This window comes from Recurvomyces mirabilis (assembly GCF_035927965.1).
Source record: "Recurvomyces mirabilis strain CCFEE 5264 chromosome Unknown scaffold_19, whole genome shotgun sequence".
Lineage (NCBI taxonomy): Eukaryota > Fungi > Ascomycota > Dothideomycetes > Mycosphaerellales > Teratosphaeriaceae > Recurvomyces > Recurvomyces mirabilis.
In genome coordinates this window covers 358,868-377,807 of record NW_027041953.1, presented here as the reverse complement: position 1 = coordinate 377,807, position 18,940 = coordinate 358,868, and the positions used below count along the sequence as shown (strand labels likewise).

The following is an 18,940-nucleotide window of genomic DNA, read 5'->3' as shown; positions in this document are numbered from 1 at the left end:
TCTTATCGTGCCTTGCTCTCTACAGCCCTTCGAGCCAACCTCTGCCACCCACAAAACGACACACACAACGTCTTTCATGCCTAGGCGCAAAGGTCCGTCCGGTGCGCTGGGACCATCTCATTTCTCCCCTATTAGCACTCCTTGATGCATGCCAGACCCATGCCTCCATAACTTTCACCTGGAATACTACTATTGCGTGTACAGACTGCAGCCCTTCTCTTTTTCCCTGCCAGCGTTATACTGCTGCTCTTTGGCACAGTCGTCATTCCTTCACTTGTCCTTCTACTATCAGCTTCTATATCCTTCAGAGCCTTTGTTTAAGTCTTGTTCCATTCCATATTATCCATTCTTCGTCCGTCCAGGAAGGCCATCATTCCGCCCAAGCTAATCACTTGTTACATTGGACACCGCTTGAGATTGGCGACATCTTGAAAGAGAAGACCCCGTGTATACACCTGCAAGTGGCATAGCTGGCGATTTGAAGCAACAGCAGCTGAAGAGCGAGAGCGATCGAGGCGTGGCCAGCGACCACCAGCGATCGATAGCGATACAGATCGAGTAACGTTGGGCCGCTTTCAGGATATCTTTATACAGGCCACTTGACCTTGTTATCGTCATCCTCATCTGACAGGACCGTTGGACACCGTTTGATCAAGGCCAGCTACCGAGACATACTCCGTGCGGCTATAGTACCTCCACTCCCTACTACAGTATCCTATCATCACCTATGTTAAGCATGCAGGCCAGCGACGCGATGCCCGTCACATCGGGCTTCGGACATCGTCACACACAGTCATTTGCGCCAAAGTCTTCCCTAGCAGGCGACATTGGCAGCTTTTCTCACTCCTCTTTTCACAACGCCCAACCATCGATTGGCGGATACGCAGACAGGCATCCTCAGCGCTCAAACGTACAACCCATCAATACTGGTCGACCTTCAATCAGCCACTACAATGCGCCCGACATGCAGACCCCACAGACCGGCTACGACATGAATTTCACTCCGCTATTGCCTTCACAACTGTTGATGGGTAGCCCCTTCCAACCTGGCTCGCCTCCTACCTTCCAGTCCCCGCAATTTCAGAGCTTCTCCAACTTCGCACCACAAACCAATGGCCATCGCCAGAACTCGCTCCAGCGGATGAACACCACCTTCCACCAGCAGCAGTCAATCATGTCGCCCGGCGCATATGTTGGTATGACATCGCCGACTGCGCTTGGTGCCTCGTCGTACTTTGGTGGTGTGCAGTCTCCCACGACCGGCTTCAACGCTCTGGCGAACCCTGGTATGGGTGGTATGGGCGGCATGGGTGGTATGGCTGGCTATGGCAACGCGATGCAGCTTGCGCCTGGTCTTGTCTCCGGAACGAGCAGGACTGTCTACCTTGGTAACATCCCTCCGGAGACGACAGCTGAGGAGATCCTTGGCCATGTCAGGAGCGGACAGATTGAGTCCGTACGCTTGTTGCCCGACAAGAACTGCGCCTTCATTTCCTTCTTGGACGGTTCCTCTGCGACGCACTTTCATTCCGACGCGATTTTGAAGAAGCTGTCTGTAAAGGGTCAAGATATCAAGGTTGGCTGGGGTAAGCCTTCGTCCGTGCCTACCTCTGTTGCGCTTGCGGTACAGCAGTCTGGTGCCTCGCGCAATGTCTACCTTGGCAACCTGCCGGAAGAGGTGACAGAGGACGAGCTGCGCGAAGATCTCAGCAACTTCGGGCCAATCGACACAGTGAAAATCGTCCGTGAGAAGGCGATCGGCTTCGTCCACTTCTTGTCTATTGGAAATGCGATCAAAGCGGTCACGCAGCTTCCTCAAGAAGCAAAGTGGCAGGCACCTCGCCGAGTGTACTATGGCAAGGATCGATGCGCATACGTGTCAAAGACCCAGCAGCAAAACGCTGCTCAATATCTCGGCATTGCGCCTGGGTATGCTCACGTGCTTAATAGCGCTGACCGCGACTTGATCACAAATGCGCTTGCACAGCAATCCGTTGCCGCCGCTGCAGTAGCAACTACTGCGGGAGGTGTGAGCAACCTAGGCAACAGGACTGTCTATCTTGGCAACATTCATCCCGAGACCACTATCGAGGAGATTTGCAACGTTGTGCGTGGTGGCCTTCTCCACCACATCCGGTACATTCCCGACAAGCATATCTGCTTCGTGACATTCATCGACCCTACATCAGCTGCTTCGTTTTATGCGCTCAGCAACTTGCAGGGTCTTATGATACACAATCGCCGCCTCAAGATTGGTTGGGGCAAGCACTCCGGTGCACTGCCACCAGCCATCGCACTTGCCGTCTCCGGTGGTGCGTCACGAAACGTGTACATTGGCAACCTGGACGAGTCATGGAGTGAAGAGCGCTTGAGACAGGATTTCCAGGAGTACGGCGAGATCGAGCTTGTGAACACGCTACGCGAAAAGAGTTGTGCTTTCGTCAACTTCACAAACATTGCCAACGCCATCAAGGCCATCGAGGCAGTGAGACAGAAGGAGGAGTATAAGCGCTTCAAGGTGAACTTTGGCAAGGACAGGTGTGGCAACCCACCAAGACAGGTCATGAATCAGCACCACATGCAGCAGCAGGCCCAGCAGCAGGCTCAACAACACTCGCCTCAAGAGCAAAACGGCGTTGGCTCGCCCTCCCCAGTCAACGGACTTCAGCCCAATCGTGCACATAATTCTATCTCGCCTGCGAGTTCTGGTGCGAACACAAACAACGCATACAATCCTCTTCATGGCCCCACGGCGTCCACGATCTTCAACTCTGGCAACAACAACCCGCTGACCTTGTACCTCGCCGCATCACAACAGAGTGCGCAAGCCGTAGCCGAGCAAGCACAGCAGCAACTCCAACAGATGTCGCTAGACGATGCGAGTCCACCGACTGCATACGCGCAACCCTACTCCACTCAGCCGCAGCAGCCGTCAGCACAACAAGCGTTCTACAGCTCACCAAATGAAGTGACCTCGACCAGAGCCACCACGAACGGCGGTCTCGAGGTCCCCATGTCCCAACCCTTCGGCCACGGAAGCCACCAGAGTGTGAATATCACCCACGGCCTAGGCGGCATGTCTGGTCTGAACTCCTTCTCCAACCAGCAAGCACAACGGAGTCAGCACAGCCGTGCCGTGAGTCTACCAGCTTTCAACCTGCAGCAAGCACAACAGGTACAACAGCAGCAAAACGGAGCACTCGTCGGCCTAGGATCGAACTTGGGTAACGGGTACGGCGGCTATGGACTAGGCGTCTCGGAGCAAGGTGGTCTGAACGGCTGGGCAGAGGAGGAAGTCGCATAAGCGACAGGCAACTTTTCCTTTCTTGTCTGCATTGCTATGATCGTTTTCGGGTTGATAAGAGAGGGAGGAAGGATCGTCCACTAATACCAGCGTACACATGCTGAGGGAGTTGGATGAACATGTACCTGTATTGTCTTGCGCGCCGTGATCTACCAATGCATAAGTGGCGTTTGGATGGGTCGCTGGGTATTGCTTGCTCTGAGCGATTTGGCACGCTCGAGCTCGTTGTGTTTGCTTGGGCTGCAGAGCGTGTCTTGGGCAGATAGGATCAGATTGATAGCGCATGGAAAGCTGGTTGCAGATCCCCTTCTCGCTCTTGGAAGATCAAGCGTGTCTTCGATGCAGCGTTCTAGATCCGTGCAGTGCTTCTCCCATGCTGCAGTCTTTGTCATAAGCGATGTAAGCGGACGAAAAGATTGAGGATCAACAAGGTATCGGTTTATAGGGCTTGAGGCACCCATGGATCGATTGAAGATCAACTGTCTAGCAGTAACTCCACTCTTTGGTTTGGTCTTCGAGCAAAACTTTCGCCATTTCTAGCAGTCCCCTCGGCAAGCAGCGAGCTCACTCGAAAGCAGCATAATCCCCCACACAGCTTCAGCTTCAGCACCGAACATTGGGGGCCCTCTCGAACACCGCGCTAAAGTCAACAAGTCCCACACATCCCTTACATCCCAGCACATCACCTACTTGAAGCTGTAGTTCCCACCCTGCCTCGTGACCAGCTTCCCAGTGGACCGACTAACAAGCGTAGCCGCGCCCTTCTGGCTCACAGCAACCTTAACCTTCTTTTCCTTCTTCCGCTCCGGCCTGGAGTGGATATGTCCGTACTCCTCCAGAGCCATACCATTCGTCCACTTGCAGCATCTTTGCTTCGCCTCGGCACTGTCTTCCTTTGCAGCATGACGAGTACTGACCCTCGTTGCGTGCTCCTCTTCCGCCTCGACTTTACGAGCCGCTTCGCCATTGATGAACGACTTTTTCGCCTCCATGAACTGCGCAATGATTTCTCGCCAATCGCAGAGCTCTTTCCGTAGCTTCTTCTCACGCTCGCCACGCTCGTCGAGCCAAGCGATGAGTTGGTCCAGACGCTCCGGATCATCGTAGTAGCCCCACTCCTGCGCATTCATGAGACTCGTGGTGCCCTCTTCCTGCTTGCGACGCTCCAGCACACTGACTCCGTTCCGAAGGCGATACGCCTTTTGGTCTTCTGGCGCAAGATCAATGAAGCCCTCCAGCTCCAGATCGTCCGGACCCTGCACCCAGATTCGGCCATTCGCATAGCCATAGCTTGCCGTGCTCGATCTAGGCAGACCGCCAAAGGGCTGACCATTACGCTCGAACCAGTAGTAGCGATTGCAGTAGCGATCTTTCCCGAGTACCTTCGTACGCTGGACATTAGCCTCGCGCAGGTCGGCATCACAGTCCGCAATCTTAGCCTCGAGATCAAAAATGTGTTCCTTGAGCTCATCAATCTCTTTGAGCAGCTTCTTGAATTCCTTCGACTGCTTGTTCTCCTTCTTCGCAGCCTCAGCTTTCTCGGCCTTCTCCTTCTCGCGCCGAGCATTGTCCTCGTCACGCTTCCGCTTGCGATCGCTTGCACGACGTAGTGAGCGGCCAGACGCTGGCGCCTCGTCCTCTGGATCGGAACTACCAGCTCCGTTGGTCTCGAGTGTGTCGTCACCATCGCCATTTGCCGAAGTCACCGAGACTGGCTCTGCGCTCTCCTGCTTCGGCGAATCCGGCATGTTCTGGGGCCACAAGATCCTGCGGTCTCTATCCTTGGTCTGTAGCTCCTCAGCACAAACTTTCTTCTCGCGTTGGTGCTCAATTTTTCGCTTGCGCACATCTGTCATGTCGTCACTGCAAGACTCCAAGAACTGCTTGATGGCAGGCGTGCTAATCGAAAGCAAGGTGATCATCTGCAAGGCTGACAGGCGTAAATTGACGTTAAGCTCCTGGTACCGCTCGATGGCTGTCTCTGGTGTCGCGTCGAGGTCAACAGGCGCAAGCTCAGCCAGGATCTTGTCACAACGAATCTTCCACATGGGCTTGGCGGAAAGCTGATGTAGCAGACCAATCATGATAAGTAGCCAACCACCATTCTCGAACTCACGGGCCGCAAGCCTGGTCTTCCACCCGCGCTCACCAAGCATTTCGGCTGCGCGATGAGGCCTATCGCTGGTGGGTGTTCGACCGTTCTCGACTGCAGGGTCGACGTGACTGAGACGGCTACGTGTTGAGCGAGCAGGAACGTCAGGCTGTGGCGTTGAGACCTCGCTCTCGATGTGGCCGTCCGAGACGGTATCATCGACATCAGCAACCATGTCAGCCATCCCACCAACGATCTGCAACTTGCCATTTTTGTCCACAATTTGCGACAAAACTGCGCAATGAACCTCGTCCAGCAACTCGCAAGGTGTGTCGACGTCCCGGTAGTTCATAGCGTCTTTGAAGTCGTCGAGGGTGAAGCTATCGAGCACATACACCTCGCATTGGACGTTGAGCGTATTCCAGGTTTCGAGCAGCAGGCCAGTCGACTCCATGGAGACGTCGTCAAACTCGATACGACGGCCGCTCTCAACATATGCTTTCTGCTCGTCGGTCAAGAAGTCCATCTGTGGTCGTTGTTTACCTTGCGGTGGCAAGTCCGTGTCTTCGATCGGATAGCGGATTGGCGGTGGCGGAAGCGGTCGAGGCTCCATACGAGAGGCCAGCGGCTGGTGATAGCCCTGCTGGAGATGGTGCGGCGGCGCTCCAGGGTGCTAGATCTTGAGTCAGTGGAAGTGCTGCAAATCCATAGTCGACGTTATACTGACCTGTTGCATCTGCAAGCGAGCTAGCTCTTGCTGTTGTCTCGCATGCTCTTCGGATGGACGACCGCGACGGCTTTTCGGTGTCTTCATCTGGAGCATTTGCTAGTGAGGGTCAGCTGAATGTTCGTCCACATGTTTTCTGTCGCCAGAGGACACGCATACCTTGTTCGCGAGCAGCTTAGCGTCTTGCATGAGGTGTGGCGGGATCTCCATGGGCAGGCGGTGCGTGATCGCCAAGTGCTCCTTGACGAGCCATGGAGCGCCAATCCAGGACTCGCGCTGCAACGAGCTTTTCAGGAACTGACGAAGATTCTGCTTGGTGAATACTTTCTTGTCACGCCGAATGTGCTTGTCGTCGACCAGAGCCTCCTTGTCGGGCATATCAGGCAGACGAACGAAGTAGCGAGAGAACGCAGGACGCTGAACGGCACCGTCGGGACCTCTGAGTAGTGTATAAGCAAATGTATCAACCAGTTTGGTCATTACGACCCCTGAATCGACTTGCCTGATCATGGGGAACTTGGCCTTTTCGCGAATGAGACCCGTGAAGTTGTCGCCATCTTCGAAGAATACATGAACGTTCTCGCCTGGGAAGAAGTCCTTCTTGAACTCGTCGAATACAGCGCTCACTGTATATGGATCAGTATCGAAAATGTCGGCTTGCTTGGTTTTTCTTACCAAGGTCGTCCATCCGTGAGATAGTCGAGAACTGCACTTTGCGCAGTATGGGGTCCTTGAGTGGAGGCGGGAAGATGTCCTCGATGGCTTTCGCACTTCGATTCTGCTCGCTTGTTAAAGATTATATCTTCGTAGGAAGTCATGTGACATCATACCTCAGACTCAAGTGCCTCGAAGAAGGTTAGGCCAGACTTGCCGTTGACAGCGTCGATGAACTTCTTCTGCAGCTGTGTTAGTAGTGTGGACATATATTGCTGCTTGTCACGTGTTCGCGCACCTGCTTCAAGTACTCCAGCCTAGAGGTAGTCAGCATTTGATGGTGACATCGACATATGAGTTGTGCATGTACGAACCGTCTGATATAGCTCTCGTAGTCTGGGAAGAACTCATTGGTCCCACTCATGGCCCATCCTTCCGTGGTGTCCGTCACATTCTTAGGAGTGTCCAGTATCACGACAACTTTCTTGCCCCGGACCACCATCTTGACTGTCTGTGGTGCCGCTCGGGGGCAGCAATATATTGACGAGCCAGGCAGTGATAGGATTGGTGATGGTGTGCGATGGTTATGGAAGTATTTGGTGAAGGAGGGATGACGTGGTCGCGTTGCCTGTTTGCGAATGTGGGTTGGCGCGCAGAGCTTGCGCGAGGTGGTCACGATGGGGGAAAGGATGGTGATGAGGTTCAGGTCGAGGTTCGACGCGTCGTGGTGGAACTGTGTGGTTGCGCAGCAGTGGCTGCAGTCAGCAGTTATGTGTTGGAGAGAATGAACGCGGGAGGAGGCAAGAGAATGTACAGGTCAAGCATAAGTCTGAGGCTCGGGGTACCTAGTGTAGGACTCTTCTGGTGGAACTCTGCCGGCTGTCAAGACGTCGATATGTTGACGTCCCTCTCGCTTCCCTGGGCGCAATAGACGTGCTTCGAGCACGCTACGTATACTATGCGTTACCGACACTTTCAGCGCGCGCGACACAAGGTTTTGTTCGTCGATTGCAGCCATGTTCAACGACTTCTTTGCCATCATCAATCGCAATCATTGAGATGGGCGCCACACACAAAAGCCACAGCGGAACGGCACCATCTGCGCTAAAACTCTAGCGCCATGTTGCTTGGAATCGGTTTGGGGCTCCTCAAGAATTCTGCCCTTCCCTACGTCGAGTTCGTAACGGTAGACTCCTGATCAGACTTTCGTAACCCATGTATTTGTATTCGTTCTAATCGCCTTTGCATGGACCATAACATCAGCACACTTCACTGCTCACTGGATGTATCGATACCCTCTAATATCGGGAGATAGCACAGGTGTCAATTTCTCCTTCATCGCAACCATGCTGAAAGTATGAATCGAGTCTGTCGAGCAATCTACCGATTGCCAACGCACACAGCGCGAGAAACGGATGGATAAAATGTACGGACGGAGGCGATAGACTGTACACGCCTTTCATCCGATCGCTACTGAATTGAGACTTCGTAGCCGGATAATTCATCCCATCAAACATTGTCAGACCCGCCGTATCTTGCTCACCACTCAGAGGGTATGCTCGATCGTTGCGGCGGAGAAAATATACTCAAAATTGCAAGTCAAGACAAGATGGCTCACGACTCATACTTGGACACTCTCAGTGCTGCACTCCCAGCCACAGGTGTCTCGACTATGATAAGCGGTACGATGTTGTCGTCTTGGCGCATATTAATGATGAGTAGCTCGTTTCTCCGCAGCGAAGCACCACTGCTGAAGTACTGGTAGACTATGCATCCGCAGGTACGATACTCGCAGTTGCGAAATCACGTTCGGCAGCTGCAAATGCTAGGGACACCCTTTTGGTCGTGGTAGATAGCAGTAGCAGCCCGATTGGCGGCGCGAGCCACAGCAAACCAAGGCGCTCTATCTTAGTGGGGTACAAGCGTCAAGAATGTCTTCGGCGCATGAGGTTCCGGGGACTGGCATACTAGCGAATCCTGTAGCATGCCTGATAGAGCGCTTACGTCTAGACCGTGGATGCCACCCTTATCCACCACGAGGCATTGGTTCATTCCTTTCCACGTCCTGTATGGTCAGAGAGTCCGCCTTGTGAGCGTTGACTGGTCGTTGTTGATAGATTTCGAGCATACACGCCCTAGTGTTCGACGAATGTGAGCAACGTAAGTACAAATCATGTCTCTGTTTCGTATGTTAAAGACCCAAATTCGGGGGTTGTGCAAAGCATCCGGTCTCCCTATTACTGTTGAATTGTAATGCAGTACGGGAGGATCATACACCAGCTCATCATACTCCGCCTGTCATACGGAGACGATGAAATAGTGTCGGTCTCTGGTCTATGCACATTCATGGTAATCCCAGATCGTGCAGCCCACGCCAGAGTCAATACATGGCAGTTGATTTATAAAGTCGAAACGAAGCTCGGTCTGAATCGCATGGGGCGCTGTGATATGATCTCGAAAATCCGGCTGTGGGCTGAATTGTCGACAGCAGTGTGAGTATCCTCGGTCTCATGAATGTCGAGTTCGAAAGGACTACCTTCTCCAGCTGATGTTGAGCAGTCTATTGGCCCATCCTGCTTCATTATTGTCTTGCTAAGTTGATGAGCTTCATAAATAACGGTCGGAGTCTGGACTCTTTGAAGCTATAGTCCTCCAAGGCTAGTAATCACCACGGTCGCACATGAACGGTTTGGTATTTGAGCGCTCAGTCCCTATACCCAGGAAGTCAAAGCCTATAGCAAAGAAATGAGTCCGAAGGCACAGGCGCCGCATCGTATAGTCTCCATATTTGGGGATACAGGCTGCGATACGTGCTCAACCTACCTGGGCTGGTGATGCCGACCTCGCCTCCTGACGACCATGGTGACTTAGTGCGAAGGTCGATATCGGCGAGATGGTCACTTATCTGAAAGACGCCAGGCTGAGTATCTCCCGTTGTTTGGCCGCTCGATGGGATCAAATGGAGGAACTTCGATCAGTATGCTCTGGCCCACTGAAAGCCATCTCGGCAGTGTGGCTTGTTCGTTCGCATATCTACAATGTCCGCTTAGGATTATTGATATCAAGGATCATGCGCATGAGTACGATATTCATCATCGCTTCGTGATTTGGTCAGGGGAAAGCTGTATCATTCTTGGCGTCTCATATGTATTAGAAGGACATGATTCAAGGTGAGGTTGGAGTCGAGAAGTTCGCCGACCAGACGGCACGCTAGGCCCGATACGAGAGGAGTCTGACCTTCCTCCATGGCAATACCACAGTTATCGCTATCACAACGTACTTTCGCCGTCTTCAAACACGCCTGGTGAGCTTCATCTCCAAGTCGATACTTCTAATGCCATCTGAAACTCCTTGAGCGCCCGTCACGAAATGCCTCATCTGCCATGCCACACGTCATCGGCGACCGGACACTGCCCCTGACATGCGTGCGTGCTCATGCTCAACAGATTCCTTGTATGGGTGGACCATGGTGAGACATCCTTCCCTTTCAAAGCACCTTCCTCAGTACCTCGAGCATCCACCCAGGATGGTCTTGGTTTTCTTATCTCCTTGAGTTCCTCCTCCCAGACGCTTCGGCGTTATGCTTCCAATCCTTCGACGATGGGCTTTTCATATCACCCTCATCACAGTCGCTCTTTTCCTTCTCGTTCAGGCCGTCTCTCTCCTTCACGGCAATGGCACAGCACGTCAGACACCCATACAGCGTCTCACTCACCCTGGGCTTTTTGGCAAGAAGTTTAGATGGCGGGACTTACCCCAAAGACACCCAGTCGACAACTTCACCGCACCGCCATCAGGACCGCTTGAGCACATCCCGAAGATACAGCACGACTTTGCGGAAGAGACGCCTACCCAGCGGGCTGAGAGGCAATCTCGCTTGGCCGCTGTGAAGGAAGCTTTCGTTCACAGTTGGGAGGGCTACAAAAAGAATGCATGGCTGCAGGATGAGGTCGCTCCAATATCTGGCAAGTCTCACAATGGGTTTGGAGGATGGGGTGCTACACTGGTAGACTCGCTGGATACGCTATGGATCATGGGTTTGCAGAAGGACTTTGCTGTCGCCGTTGCCGAGCTAAGGAAGATTGACTTCACCACCTGTTCATTAAACGAGGTCAACGTGTTTGAGACGACGATACGATACCTCGGTGGTCTGCTCAGTGCATACGATGTCAGCGGCCATAAGTACGATATCCTGCTAGACAAGGCTGTTGAGCTTGGTGACATGCTATACGGAGCATTCGATACTCCTAACCGCATGCCTGTTACACGATGGGACTGGAAGAACAGCGCCCTGGGTGGCTTGCAAGAAGCAGCTAGATTCTCCTTACTTGCTGAAGTCGGCTCTTTGACGCTGGAATTCACACGATTGTCTCAGCTTACTGGCAATCACAAGTGGTACGATGCCATTGCTCGCATCACAGACTTGTTCGAGGACCAGCAGAATCGTACGAAAGTGCCTGGGCTGTTCGCCACTCAGATCGATACGAAGAATGCAGACTTCACGCGGGACGTTACATTCTCTTTTGGCGGCATGGCAGACTCGCTGTACGAGTACTTCCCGAAACAACATCTCATGCTTGGCGGCCGAAGTGAGCAGTATCGTACACTATACAATACAGCTCTTGCGTCGGCCAAAGAGCACATGTTCTTCAGACCACTAAATCCAGACAACCAAGAACTGTTGGTGATAGGCTCAGTCAAGCGAAAATCTGCTGCCCACCTGATTTTCACACCGGAAGGTGAGCACCTCACATGCTTTGCTGGAGGTATGGTGGCACTGGCCGCAAAGATCTTCCGACAGACGCACGATGTGGAGACTGCCCGTCAACTCGTGGATGGCTGTCTCTGGGCCTATGATAGTATGCCTAGCGGTATCATGCCAGAGATATACCGTGCCGCGCCGTGTACGGTGACAGCTACTGACGACTGCGCATGGTCCAACAAACGGTGGTACGATGCCATCACGCACGATGGAGCAGAAGAGGCGCAAGCCATCATCTCCTCCAACAAACTTCCACCAGGATTCGTAAGCATCGAGGACTCGAGGTATCAGCTTCGACCTGAGGCCATCGAGAGTCTGTTCGTGCTGTACCGCGTCACGGGAGACACTACTTTGCCAGACAAGGCGTGGACTATGTTCCAGTCGATTAGTAACCTGACCAAGACCAAGATCGCTTATGCCGGTCTTGAGGATGTCACGCAACGACACCCGAAGCTGATTGATAGCATGGAGAGCTTCTGGACGGCAGAAACCCTGAAGTATTTCTTCTTGATATTCAGCGAGCCCGATGTGATCAGTCTGGATGAATATGTGTTGTAAGTGGGCCCCTTCGCGTGTACCTCCAGTGGGACTTGAGCACTGCAAGCTGTCGTGTCGTACGGCAGCCATATCCCTTTGACTGGCAGGACGGAGAATTGGTCGCTGTGATGCTGATTAGATGTAGGAACACGGAGGCTCATCCACTTCTTCGACCCATTGACTAGGATACACCTATGATGCGGACGCACGAGATCTCGACACTCTGGCTCAAGCTCGTTGATTCGCGCGCACTCTAGGGACACGATTTAGGATCTCGTTCCGTTCCCCATGACTCATCCTGCAGCTTTGATAGCGGCTGTATCAGGTCCTCTTCCCATTGTCAGAGAGCGCTGGAACTCAGGCAGTGGCCAGAAGCATTAGACTTATGGAGCGGGTGTAGTGTATCGCCTTCACTCATTCTTGTCCTTCACTGCACCGAGCTCTATCGCAGTGGCGAAGCCGCCGCGCAGCTTCTCGCCGTATACGCTCAACCAGCCTCAGACATGGTTGACAAGACGACATTGCCATGTGGCAGCCAGGATGTAGACTGAGATGCCCTCCTTACGGACTTGCAGGCCAAGTTGTACAAGATCTTGGGCAACTATACATATCGATCTTGCGTAGTGAAGGCCGTATGAGGTGTGGCTTTTAGTCACTAGATCATGTTGCGAAGCTCAGATGGCAATGAGAGTAACGATGACTACTGTCAAGCCACTGTCGGTACTTACTGTTGGATTGCATGGCTTGAACAAGTGACTTGGACGTTTTCGAGACTAAACGACAGTGTATTTACGCGCTGTCTCGATGCTTGACTGCGTACTGGGGAGTTTACATGAAGAAAAGGCTTGAGGTACTCGCATTCCAAATGTGGACATCGATATGGGTTTGCAAGAAAACAGAGGCTTCTCTGCTATTGATCTCCACCCACATTGGAAACAACCTACGAATACCATTCCTTCTCTCAACATAGCTCGACCGCCATGAGCAGACGGGACTCTCCGTCAGTATACGCAATTTCCGACGATGGAGATGACAACCGGTCATGTCGATCGTATGATGGCTGTCAGTCCTCCGGCTTTATCTTCATACCCACGCCGCATCCTTGGCTGCAATAGCACGATGAAACATTTCTAGCACCTCCTCGACCTCATTCCAAGGCCTCTTACGCATCCTAGCGACTATGCACATAGCACTATCTATGATCTCGCCGTTCCCTCGACCAGGATCAGCACCGGCTTGTGCTCTGTCGTAGTCGTTCTCGTGCAGCTCGGCAAGGAATCGAAAGAAGTTTCCCCACTCTGGCGATCCTCTGAAGACAATCTCTGGGGGTGTAATCAGGTGTGCGTCCTTGTGGGAGACAAGACCAGACTGATAAGCGTGGTCGAACAGCACGCTGTAGCATGTTGTACTAATCATGCTGAAAGCACTGTCGCAATCGACGACATCGATCTTGATGCGCCAGCTCGTGAACCATATGCTGAACGCTTCGTGACGGGTTTGGCGATCCGTTCGCAGGATTGCTGGAACTTGGACATATGGCTTGGACTTGGTCAACACACTGTCTTGTGGCAAGGCCAAGAGCCATATCTGCGAGCGCAGCTTTGTCGGTAGGCAGTAGAAGAGGGACGGTCTGATATGTGTCAGAGACTGGCAGCTGGTTGGGAGCATGTAGACTAACGATCTGACCATCCTTTCTGCCTTTCTTCGCCCGGCCGCAGCGCTTCGCCATTCGCTGGAGCGGTTTTGGCGCCATGTTGCGAGGAATCGATCGTGTTACACTACTGGGTTAGTATTTAAAGTCGCTTCAGGGTGGCGGCAGTAGTGTGTTTGCAGGTCACTCATTCGGCACAAACGCTGAATCGACCATCCACTTCTACACTGCATGTCCCAACAGAGCATCACTTGGACTGTTGACTTCCCACGCCTTGCCGTCAGGAAGTGAACATGATGCGTCCAGCACGGCAGCCGCGGCGCTCCAAAGATTTAGTGAGGGTCGACATCAGGAGCTTTTCCACACTTCATGGTAATGGTCATATTTTGATTTTTCGGGTACACTACAGTGCCCCTCTCTCCTTTCCCCATGGACATCGTTCGAAACACAGCACAGGTGCTCAATGACTGTCGGCCGTGATTCCATGGCTCAAAGTAGACATTGTTCAAGGAGAGCGTCAAGCCAAGATAGACAAGTTCTCCATAATCAGCGACATGTTCACAAACACAACTCTGGTCGGGAGCCTCATACAGCCACCTTCGGTTGCATCCGCCCTCGTGTCCTGGCTGCTTCTTTAGATGGATGTGCAAGAGCTCAGTGCGCCCAGTCATCAGAGGCTGGTCCGCTCTGCTTGGCGATCTGTTAGTCAATCTGCGGCGAGCAGACCACACATCCATGTCACGACCCAGTATCGCGGGTAGCCAGGCAGCGACAACTTTCGAGTGTTTACAAGGGCGATGACCCTTCGTTGATCGGTAGACCATGTATACGAGAGCTCTAATGGGATTGGAAGCACGCAAATGTTCTCGATCAATCGCTTCAATGATTGCTATCTACAAGAACGCTCGAGTAACAGCTCTGCAGTCGCCTGCGTATGATCTTCGAATGTTACAGACTCGGTCCCGTCATAAAATCGTAGTAATACATTGCCGCACATATGTACAATGAGATCCGCGTGTGTACATATGTACAAAAAGTCGAATAGCCAGCACTTGGTCGTAATTCGTAACGTTGGGGGTATCACAGCGGTAAAGATGATGTGTAAGGACGTGTGTACTTCATGCTTCTTCCATCAGCGACTCGTCGCTAGTCTCGCGCCAGTCCCGGCTGCACTCCGCCAGTCGCTTGATGCCAGGAATGCGAGCTGCCCACATTGACTCAGACGTCGTGCGGTAGGTATAGCCGCGTTGAGAGCTGATGACGCCGATGGCTTGAAGGACAGATTTGCGAGCGTCACGTGCAAAGACTGCAGGGTGTGAAATCCACTCCAGACTTGACTCAAGCTCAGAGTCGAGAGCTGCCATGGTCGATGTATCAATGCCTGCTGCTGGTGTAAATGGATTCATGGTCTCGCTTCGCGGTGGCGACGGTGTGCGCCTGTGATCCGGTAGTGGCATCTGGGAAGCCTCGGTGGGCGATCCTCGCAAGTCACCAGTCCGTGGCGTAGGCGGAAGAGTGGCGCTCGGCGGGGGCGGGAGTGGTGGCAGTCCACCTTTGCCAAGACCTTTGAGTATAGACCGAGTCTCGGCGAGGAGATGTTGTGCTCGCTCGGGTTGATTTCTACTGGCTAGTGTGAGCGCACGCGAGAGCATGTCTGATGTTAACAGTTCCATGCGCCGCTGGACAATAGATGGATGCGGTGGAATCGGAGGTGTCGCTGGTCGTGCGTGTGGATGCTTCTTGGCAGAGGATGGCAGCATCGTGATTGCAAGTAATGAGGGTCTTGGCAGTTGCGCCAGATTGCCCTCACGCAAGATGTCTCCCCAGCTGAGATCTGCCTGCACAAGAGGAAGTTCTTCCACTGACAAGTTGCGGGAATCATCTGACTCGATTGGTCCGCCCAGTGCTTCGAGGCCAGCTATGACATTCTCCCACGGGTCAGATGGTAGCGAGTCTGGGCTCGAGGTGTCGGGTGCAATGGCTAGTTGTACCAGAATATCACGCTTGTCACCAAAGCGTAGGTCTCCGAGCATCGCCTCTGCGTCACGTCCGGTCGCGCGCTTTGTCACTTGCAGTGCTCCGCTGATCTTGACAAATTTTGCTGGCGAGCCCTCAGGAAGTCGCAGCTTCAGCTTGACATTTTGATGCGATGTGCTCTGAAGTGCGCCGAGACATCCAGCCAAGCACTCCCGAAGCATCATCCAGTCCTTGACGTATGTATAGCTGGCCTTGGTCCTGGTAGACAACTCGACCATGGTGTCGGGCTTGTGTGTCAATCCTAAGCCGAATGAGTGGATTGCGATTTTCGCAGCTTCAGCGCGAGACACGACAAAGTCGACGCTTTCATGGTCAGAGGTGGCCGAGTCGCTGATCAACAAAATGCTGGACAGTGGATTGGACGTTTTGCGCTGCATTAGCAGATCCATGGCCACGTTTGCACCCTCGACCACATCAGCGCGCATGCTCTTCTGTCCAAGCGGGCGAATTGACTCGACCACCTTTGACCATCCAGACCAAGCTTTTGTGGTCATACCGACCAGAGGTACACCGCCGCCTCCAGAACCGAACGTAACCAGTCCCATGCGGTCGCGCTCTCCAAGACCTGATACGAGGAAGCGCAGTGCATCTCTCAGTAGATTGATCTTCAAGCCCTGCATCGAGGAGGATACTGGAATGACTACCACGATGTCAAGAGGCACATGGATCGACGTCGCACTTATTCGGACGTCCTGTGCGCCCGCTCGGGAATTGGTATATTCCGTAGGAGCAGTGACTTGTGAGCGGTTGGCGCCATATGACGAAGAATTCACGGATGACACTCGCTTGGTTGTCCTGGATGTCTGCGTCGTGTACTCATCGTCATCAGTGCCAGAAGTGTCGTGGTCGACTTCGGCATTTTGCGGCTCCGGCGCTTCTGTGCGATTAATGTTGACGAGGGCATGGCGCCAGGTATCCAGCTGGCTGCGTTCGTGGAATCGCAGATGGAAATGTGGTAGTTCAGCAACAGACAAGCTCAGCGTTAGAACGTCCAGATCTGTAGCTAAATTAGCTTCATTCGTGTTCTGTACTAAGACACGATAGCATACCTGGTAACAACTCAACCTGCTTTAAGTGCTTCTTGATCAGGATCGAGCCCTTGAGCGTGCATCGGGGCTTTTGCTTTGGACCGTCCGCACCGTTCCATTGCTGGCTCGCGTTCGATCCAATCTTCTTCTCCTTGACGCAGATGAGCATCTCCGTGAAAAGATAGCATTCTAGCTCCTGCCATGCCTGTTTATCTTTGCCAACGCGGACATTGCCATGCAGGAGAAGTCGACCAAAGCGCGCAAAGTCGAGGCCGTGCCAGTTATCGACACGTTTGTACAAGTCTTCCTTGACTTCTTCCATGGCCTGCAGATCTTCGTGCACACTGTCGATGGCATGGCTTTGCGCAATGGGCCTCGAGGCTGGAGCCGCCTTACGCTGTAAGTATGCATGCTCCGTGGCACTTGCATTCGTCGCTGGCGGGCTGCGTAAGTCTTCTGGGTTGGCTTGCCATTTACCGTCGACAACTTCCACCGTGATTAGACATGTCAAGCTCTGCTGTTGTCGCGACTTGCTCAGCGTTGGGAACTCGCTCCGGACTGTCACAATGGGTGCTGGTATTGGGTTCCTTGCTGCATGTCGTGGTGCGCTAAGGGTAGTCTCCATCGATTGGACATCGTAGTCATGCCGCCTGCCATTGATATGATGGTTCTCGGCATATTCGGTAGTCGACGCGAGGCCAGTATCGCCACTTTCATTCCTTCCGTGAACGCCATGATAGCGATCTCCCGAGTTACGCACAGTTTGTTCGGGGAGGAGATGATCTCGGGTTGATCGTGCATCTTGGCGCTGTCGGGCTTGCACATTCTGTCGGATGGTATCGTTATCTTTGTCCCATGGAGACGGCGCGACTGTATTCTGCGTTTCTCGAAATCGGCTGGACAGGTCAGGAGTCTGTACTGATCGAACAAGCCTGTTCAAGTTCTCGAAGTCAATGCCACCACCTCTGCTTGTATCCAGACCCAAGGGTGCACTACAGCATGGGCAGGTCTGCGCCTCGAACTCCTTAATATACTCGTAGAAGCAGGCCTCATGTGAAACATGACCACATGAGAGTTGTAGGATTCGCTCGCCGCGTAGTGTGTGCTCCAGAGGTTCCTCGCAAGCGGCACATTCACTTCCGATGAAGGTGCGTTCGCGCCGACTCTCGCGCGTTTTGCCAGCGAACATGCTGGTACGCCGCTCCTTAAGCTGGGCCAACGAAGACGATCTTGCGTGGGTAGACTTTCTCGGAGCTGCAGAGCTGGACAGCTTTTGTGTTGTCTTCGAGGTCTGCCGATCCGGGACCTGATTCCGAGACAAGCGACCTTCCTTGGTACCTGAGACACGGCGAGACGTCGTCAGCCTGTGACTTTCGAGAAGACTTGCGCGCAGTACTAAGGCGCACGATGGAGGCAGATTCCGTACTTTGATGATCCACACCTGTCTCTAACCCGACGGCTCTGCTCTGCTTGGTGTTTCTGCTGTGGTTAGGTGAAAGAAGGCCGGCCGCTACCAACTTCTCCAATTGCTCCTGCTGCGCTTGCTCTGTCCTCCCCAAGCGACGGTCTCCGACTGGCAGTGGCGGCGTGCGGTGTGTATTAGCATACATAAGAGACCACGGAAGATGTGCGGTCACAGTAGGGGACCCGTAGATTCACCATCTACTTTGAGTCGGTGGATAAGCATGCAAAACCCGCCTTGACAGGGTGGTCTGCCACGAGTGGGGACAGGCACTACAAGTAGGCGAACTCTGTCGCCATGACCCAGATAGGAGGGCACAAAGAGGCTAACTGCTAGCATGGTGGCATTTCCAGGCCGCCGCCACAATCTGGTAGAAGGGAAGACCGGACTGAAGTGCCATGACAAGGGCCTTGCTATCCTGGGTGATGCATGCGCAAGCGCGCCTCATGCTAGAAGCTCGCTCGGCAAGTAGCGTTTCTGCCGCGCACGACCCAGCAGAAGGCTCTTCCAGGGCTCGTGCCGGCGATCTAACTGCTTCAAGACTGCTGGCGAGCCCATGTCCTGCATTGCCAAAGTCATGTCCATGCGGAAAGGTGGGCTGGCTGGTCATGCTAGGAGGAGCAGAGACAGTGGGCCGAGCTTGTCTAACCGTCTTGGCCAAGGTTACGACTAGATTGTTACTATTG

At 53.3% G+C, this 18,940-nt stretch overlaps 5 protein-coding genes across 5 annotated transcripts; 2 read left to right on the top strand and 3 right to left on the bottom strand.

The window, feature by feature from the left end:
* Window positions 1-736: 736 nt before the first annotated feature.
* Window positions 737-3,304, top strand: LTS14_007180 (uncharacterized protein; the record flags this gene model as incomplete). Its single annotated transcript, XM_064839872.1, has 2 exons — window positions 737-1,929; window positions 1,951-3,304. The coding sequence occupies 2 exons, from the start codon at window positions 737-739 to the stop codon at window positions 3,302-3,304; spliced, it is 2,547 nt and encodes an 848-aa protein (XP_064692631.1).
* Window positions 3,305-3,990: 686 nt separating this feature from the next.
* Window positions 3,991-7,279, bottom strand: LTS14_007179 (uncharacterized protein; the record flags this gene model as incomplete). Its single annotated transcript, XM_064839871.1, has 7 exons — window positions 3,991-6,069; window positions 6,124-6,222; window positions 6,283-6,749; window positions 6,799-6,901; window positions 6,954-7,019; window positions 7,076-7,094; window positions 7,152-7,279. The coding sequence occupies 7 exons, from the start codon at window positions 7,277-7,279 to the stop codon at window positions 3,991-3,993; spliced, it is 2,961 nt and encodes a 986-aa protein (XP_064692630.1).
* Window positions 7,280-10,357: 3,078 nt separating this feature from the next.
* Window positions 10,358-12,097, top strand: LTS14_007178 (uncharacterized protein; the record flags this gene model as incomplete). The annotated part of the gene is made up of 1 exon (XM_064839870.1): window positions 10,358-12,097. The coding sequence occupies one exon, from the start codon at window positions 10,358-10,360 to the stop codon at window positions 12,095-12,097; it is 1,740 nt and encodes a 579-aa protein (XP_064692629.1).
* A 1,062-nt stretch (window positions 12,098-13,159) lies between these two features.
* On the bottom strand, window positions 13,160-13,829 carry LTS14_007177 (uncharacterized protein; the record flags this gene model as incomplete). The annotated part of the gene is made up of 2 exons (XM_064839869.1): window positions 13,160-13,663; window positions 13,755-13,829. The coding sequence occupies 2 exons, from the start codon at window positions 13,827-13,829 to the stop codon at window positions 13,160-13,162; spliced, it is 579 nt and encodes a 192-aa protein (XP_064692628.1).
* Window positions 13,830-14,845: 1,016 nt separating this feature from the next.
* Window positions 14,846-17,981, bottom strand: LTS14_007176 (uncharacterized protein; the record flags this gene model as incomplete). The annotated part of the gene is made up of 2 exons (XM_064839868.1): window positions 14,846-16,761; window positions 16,814-17,981. 2 exons carry the CDS (start codon window positions 17,979-17,981, stop codon window positions 14,846-14,848), a joined length of 3,084 nt encoding a protein of 1,027 aa, XP_064692627.1.
* Between the last annotated feature and the right edge of the window lie 959 nt (window positions 17,982-18,940).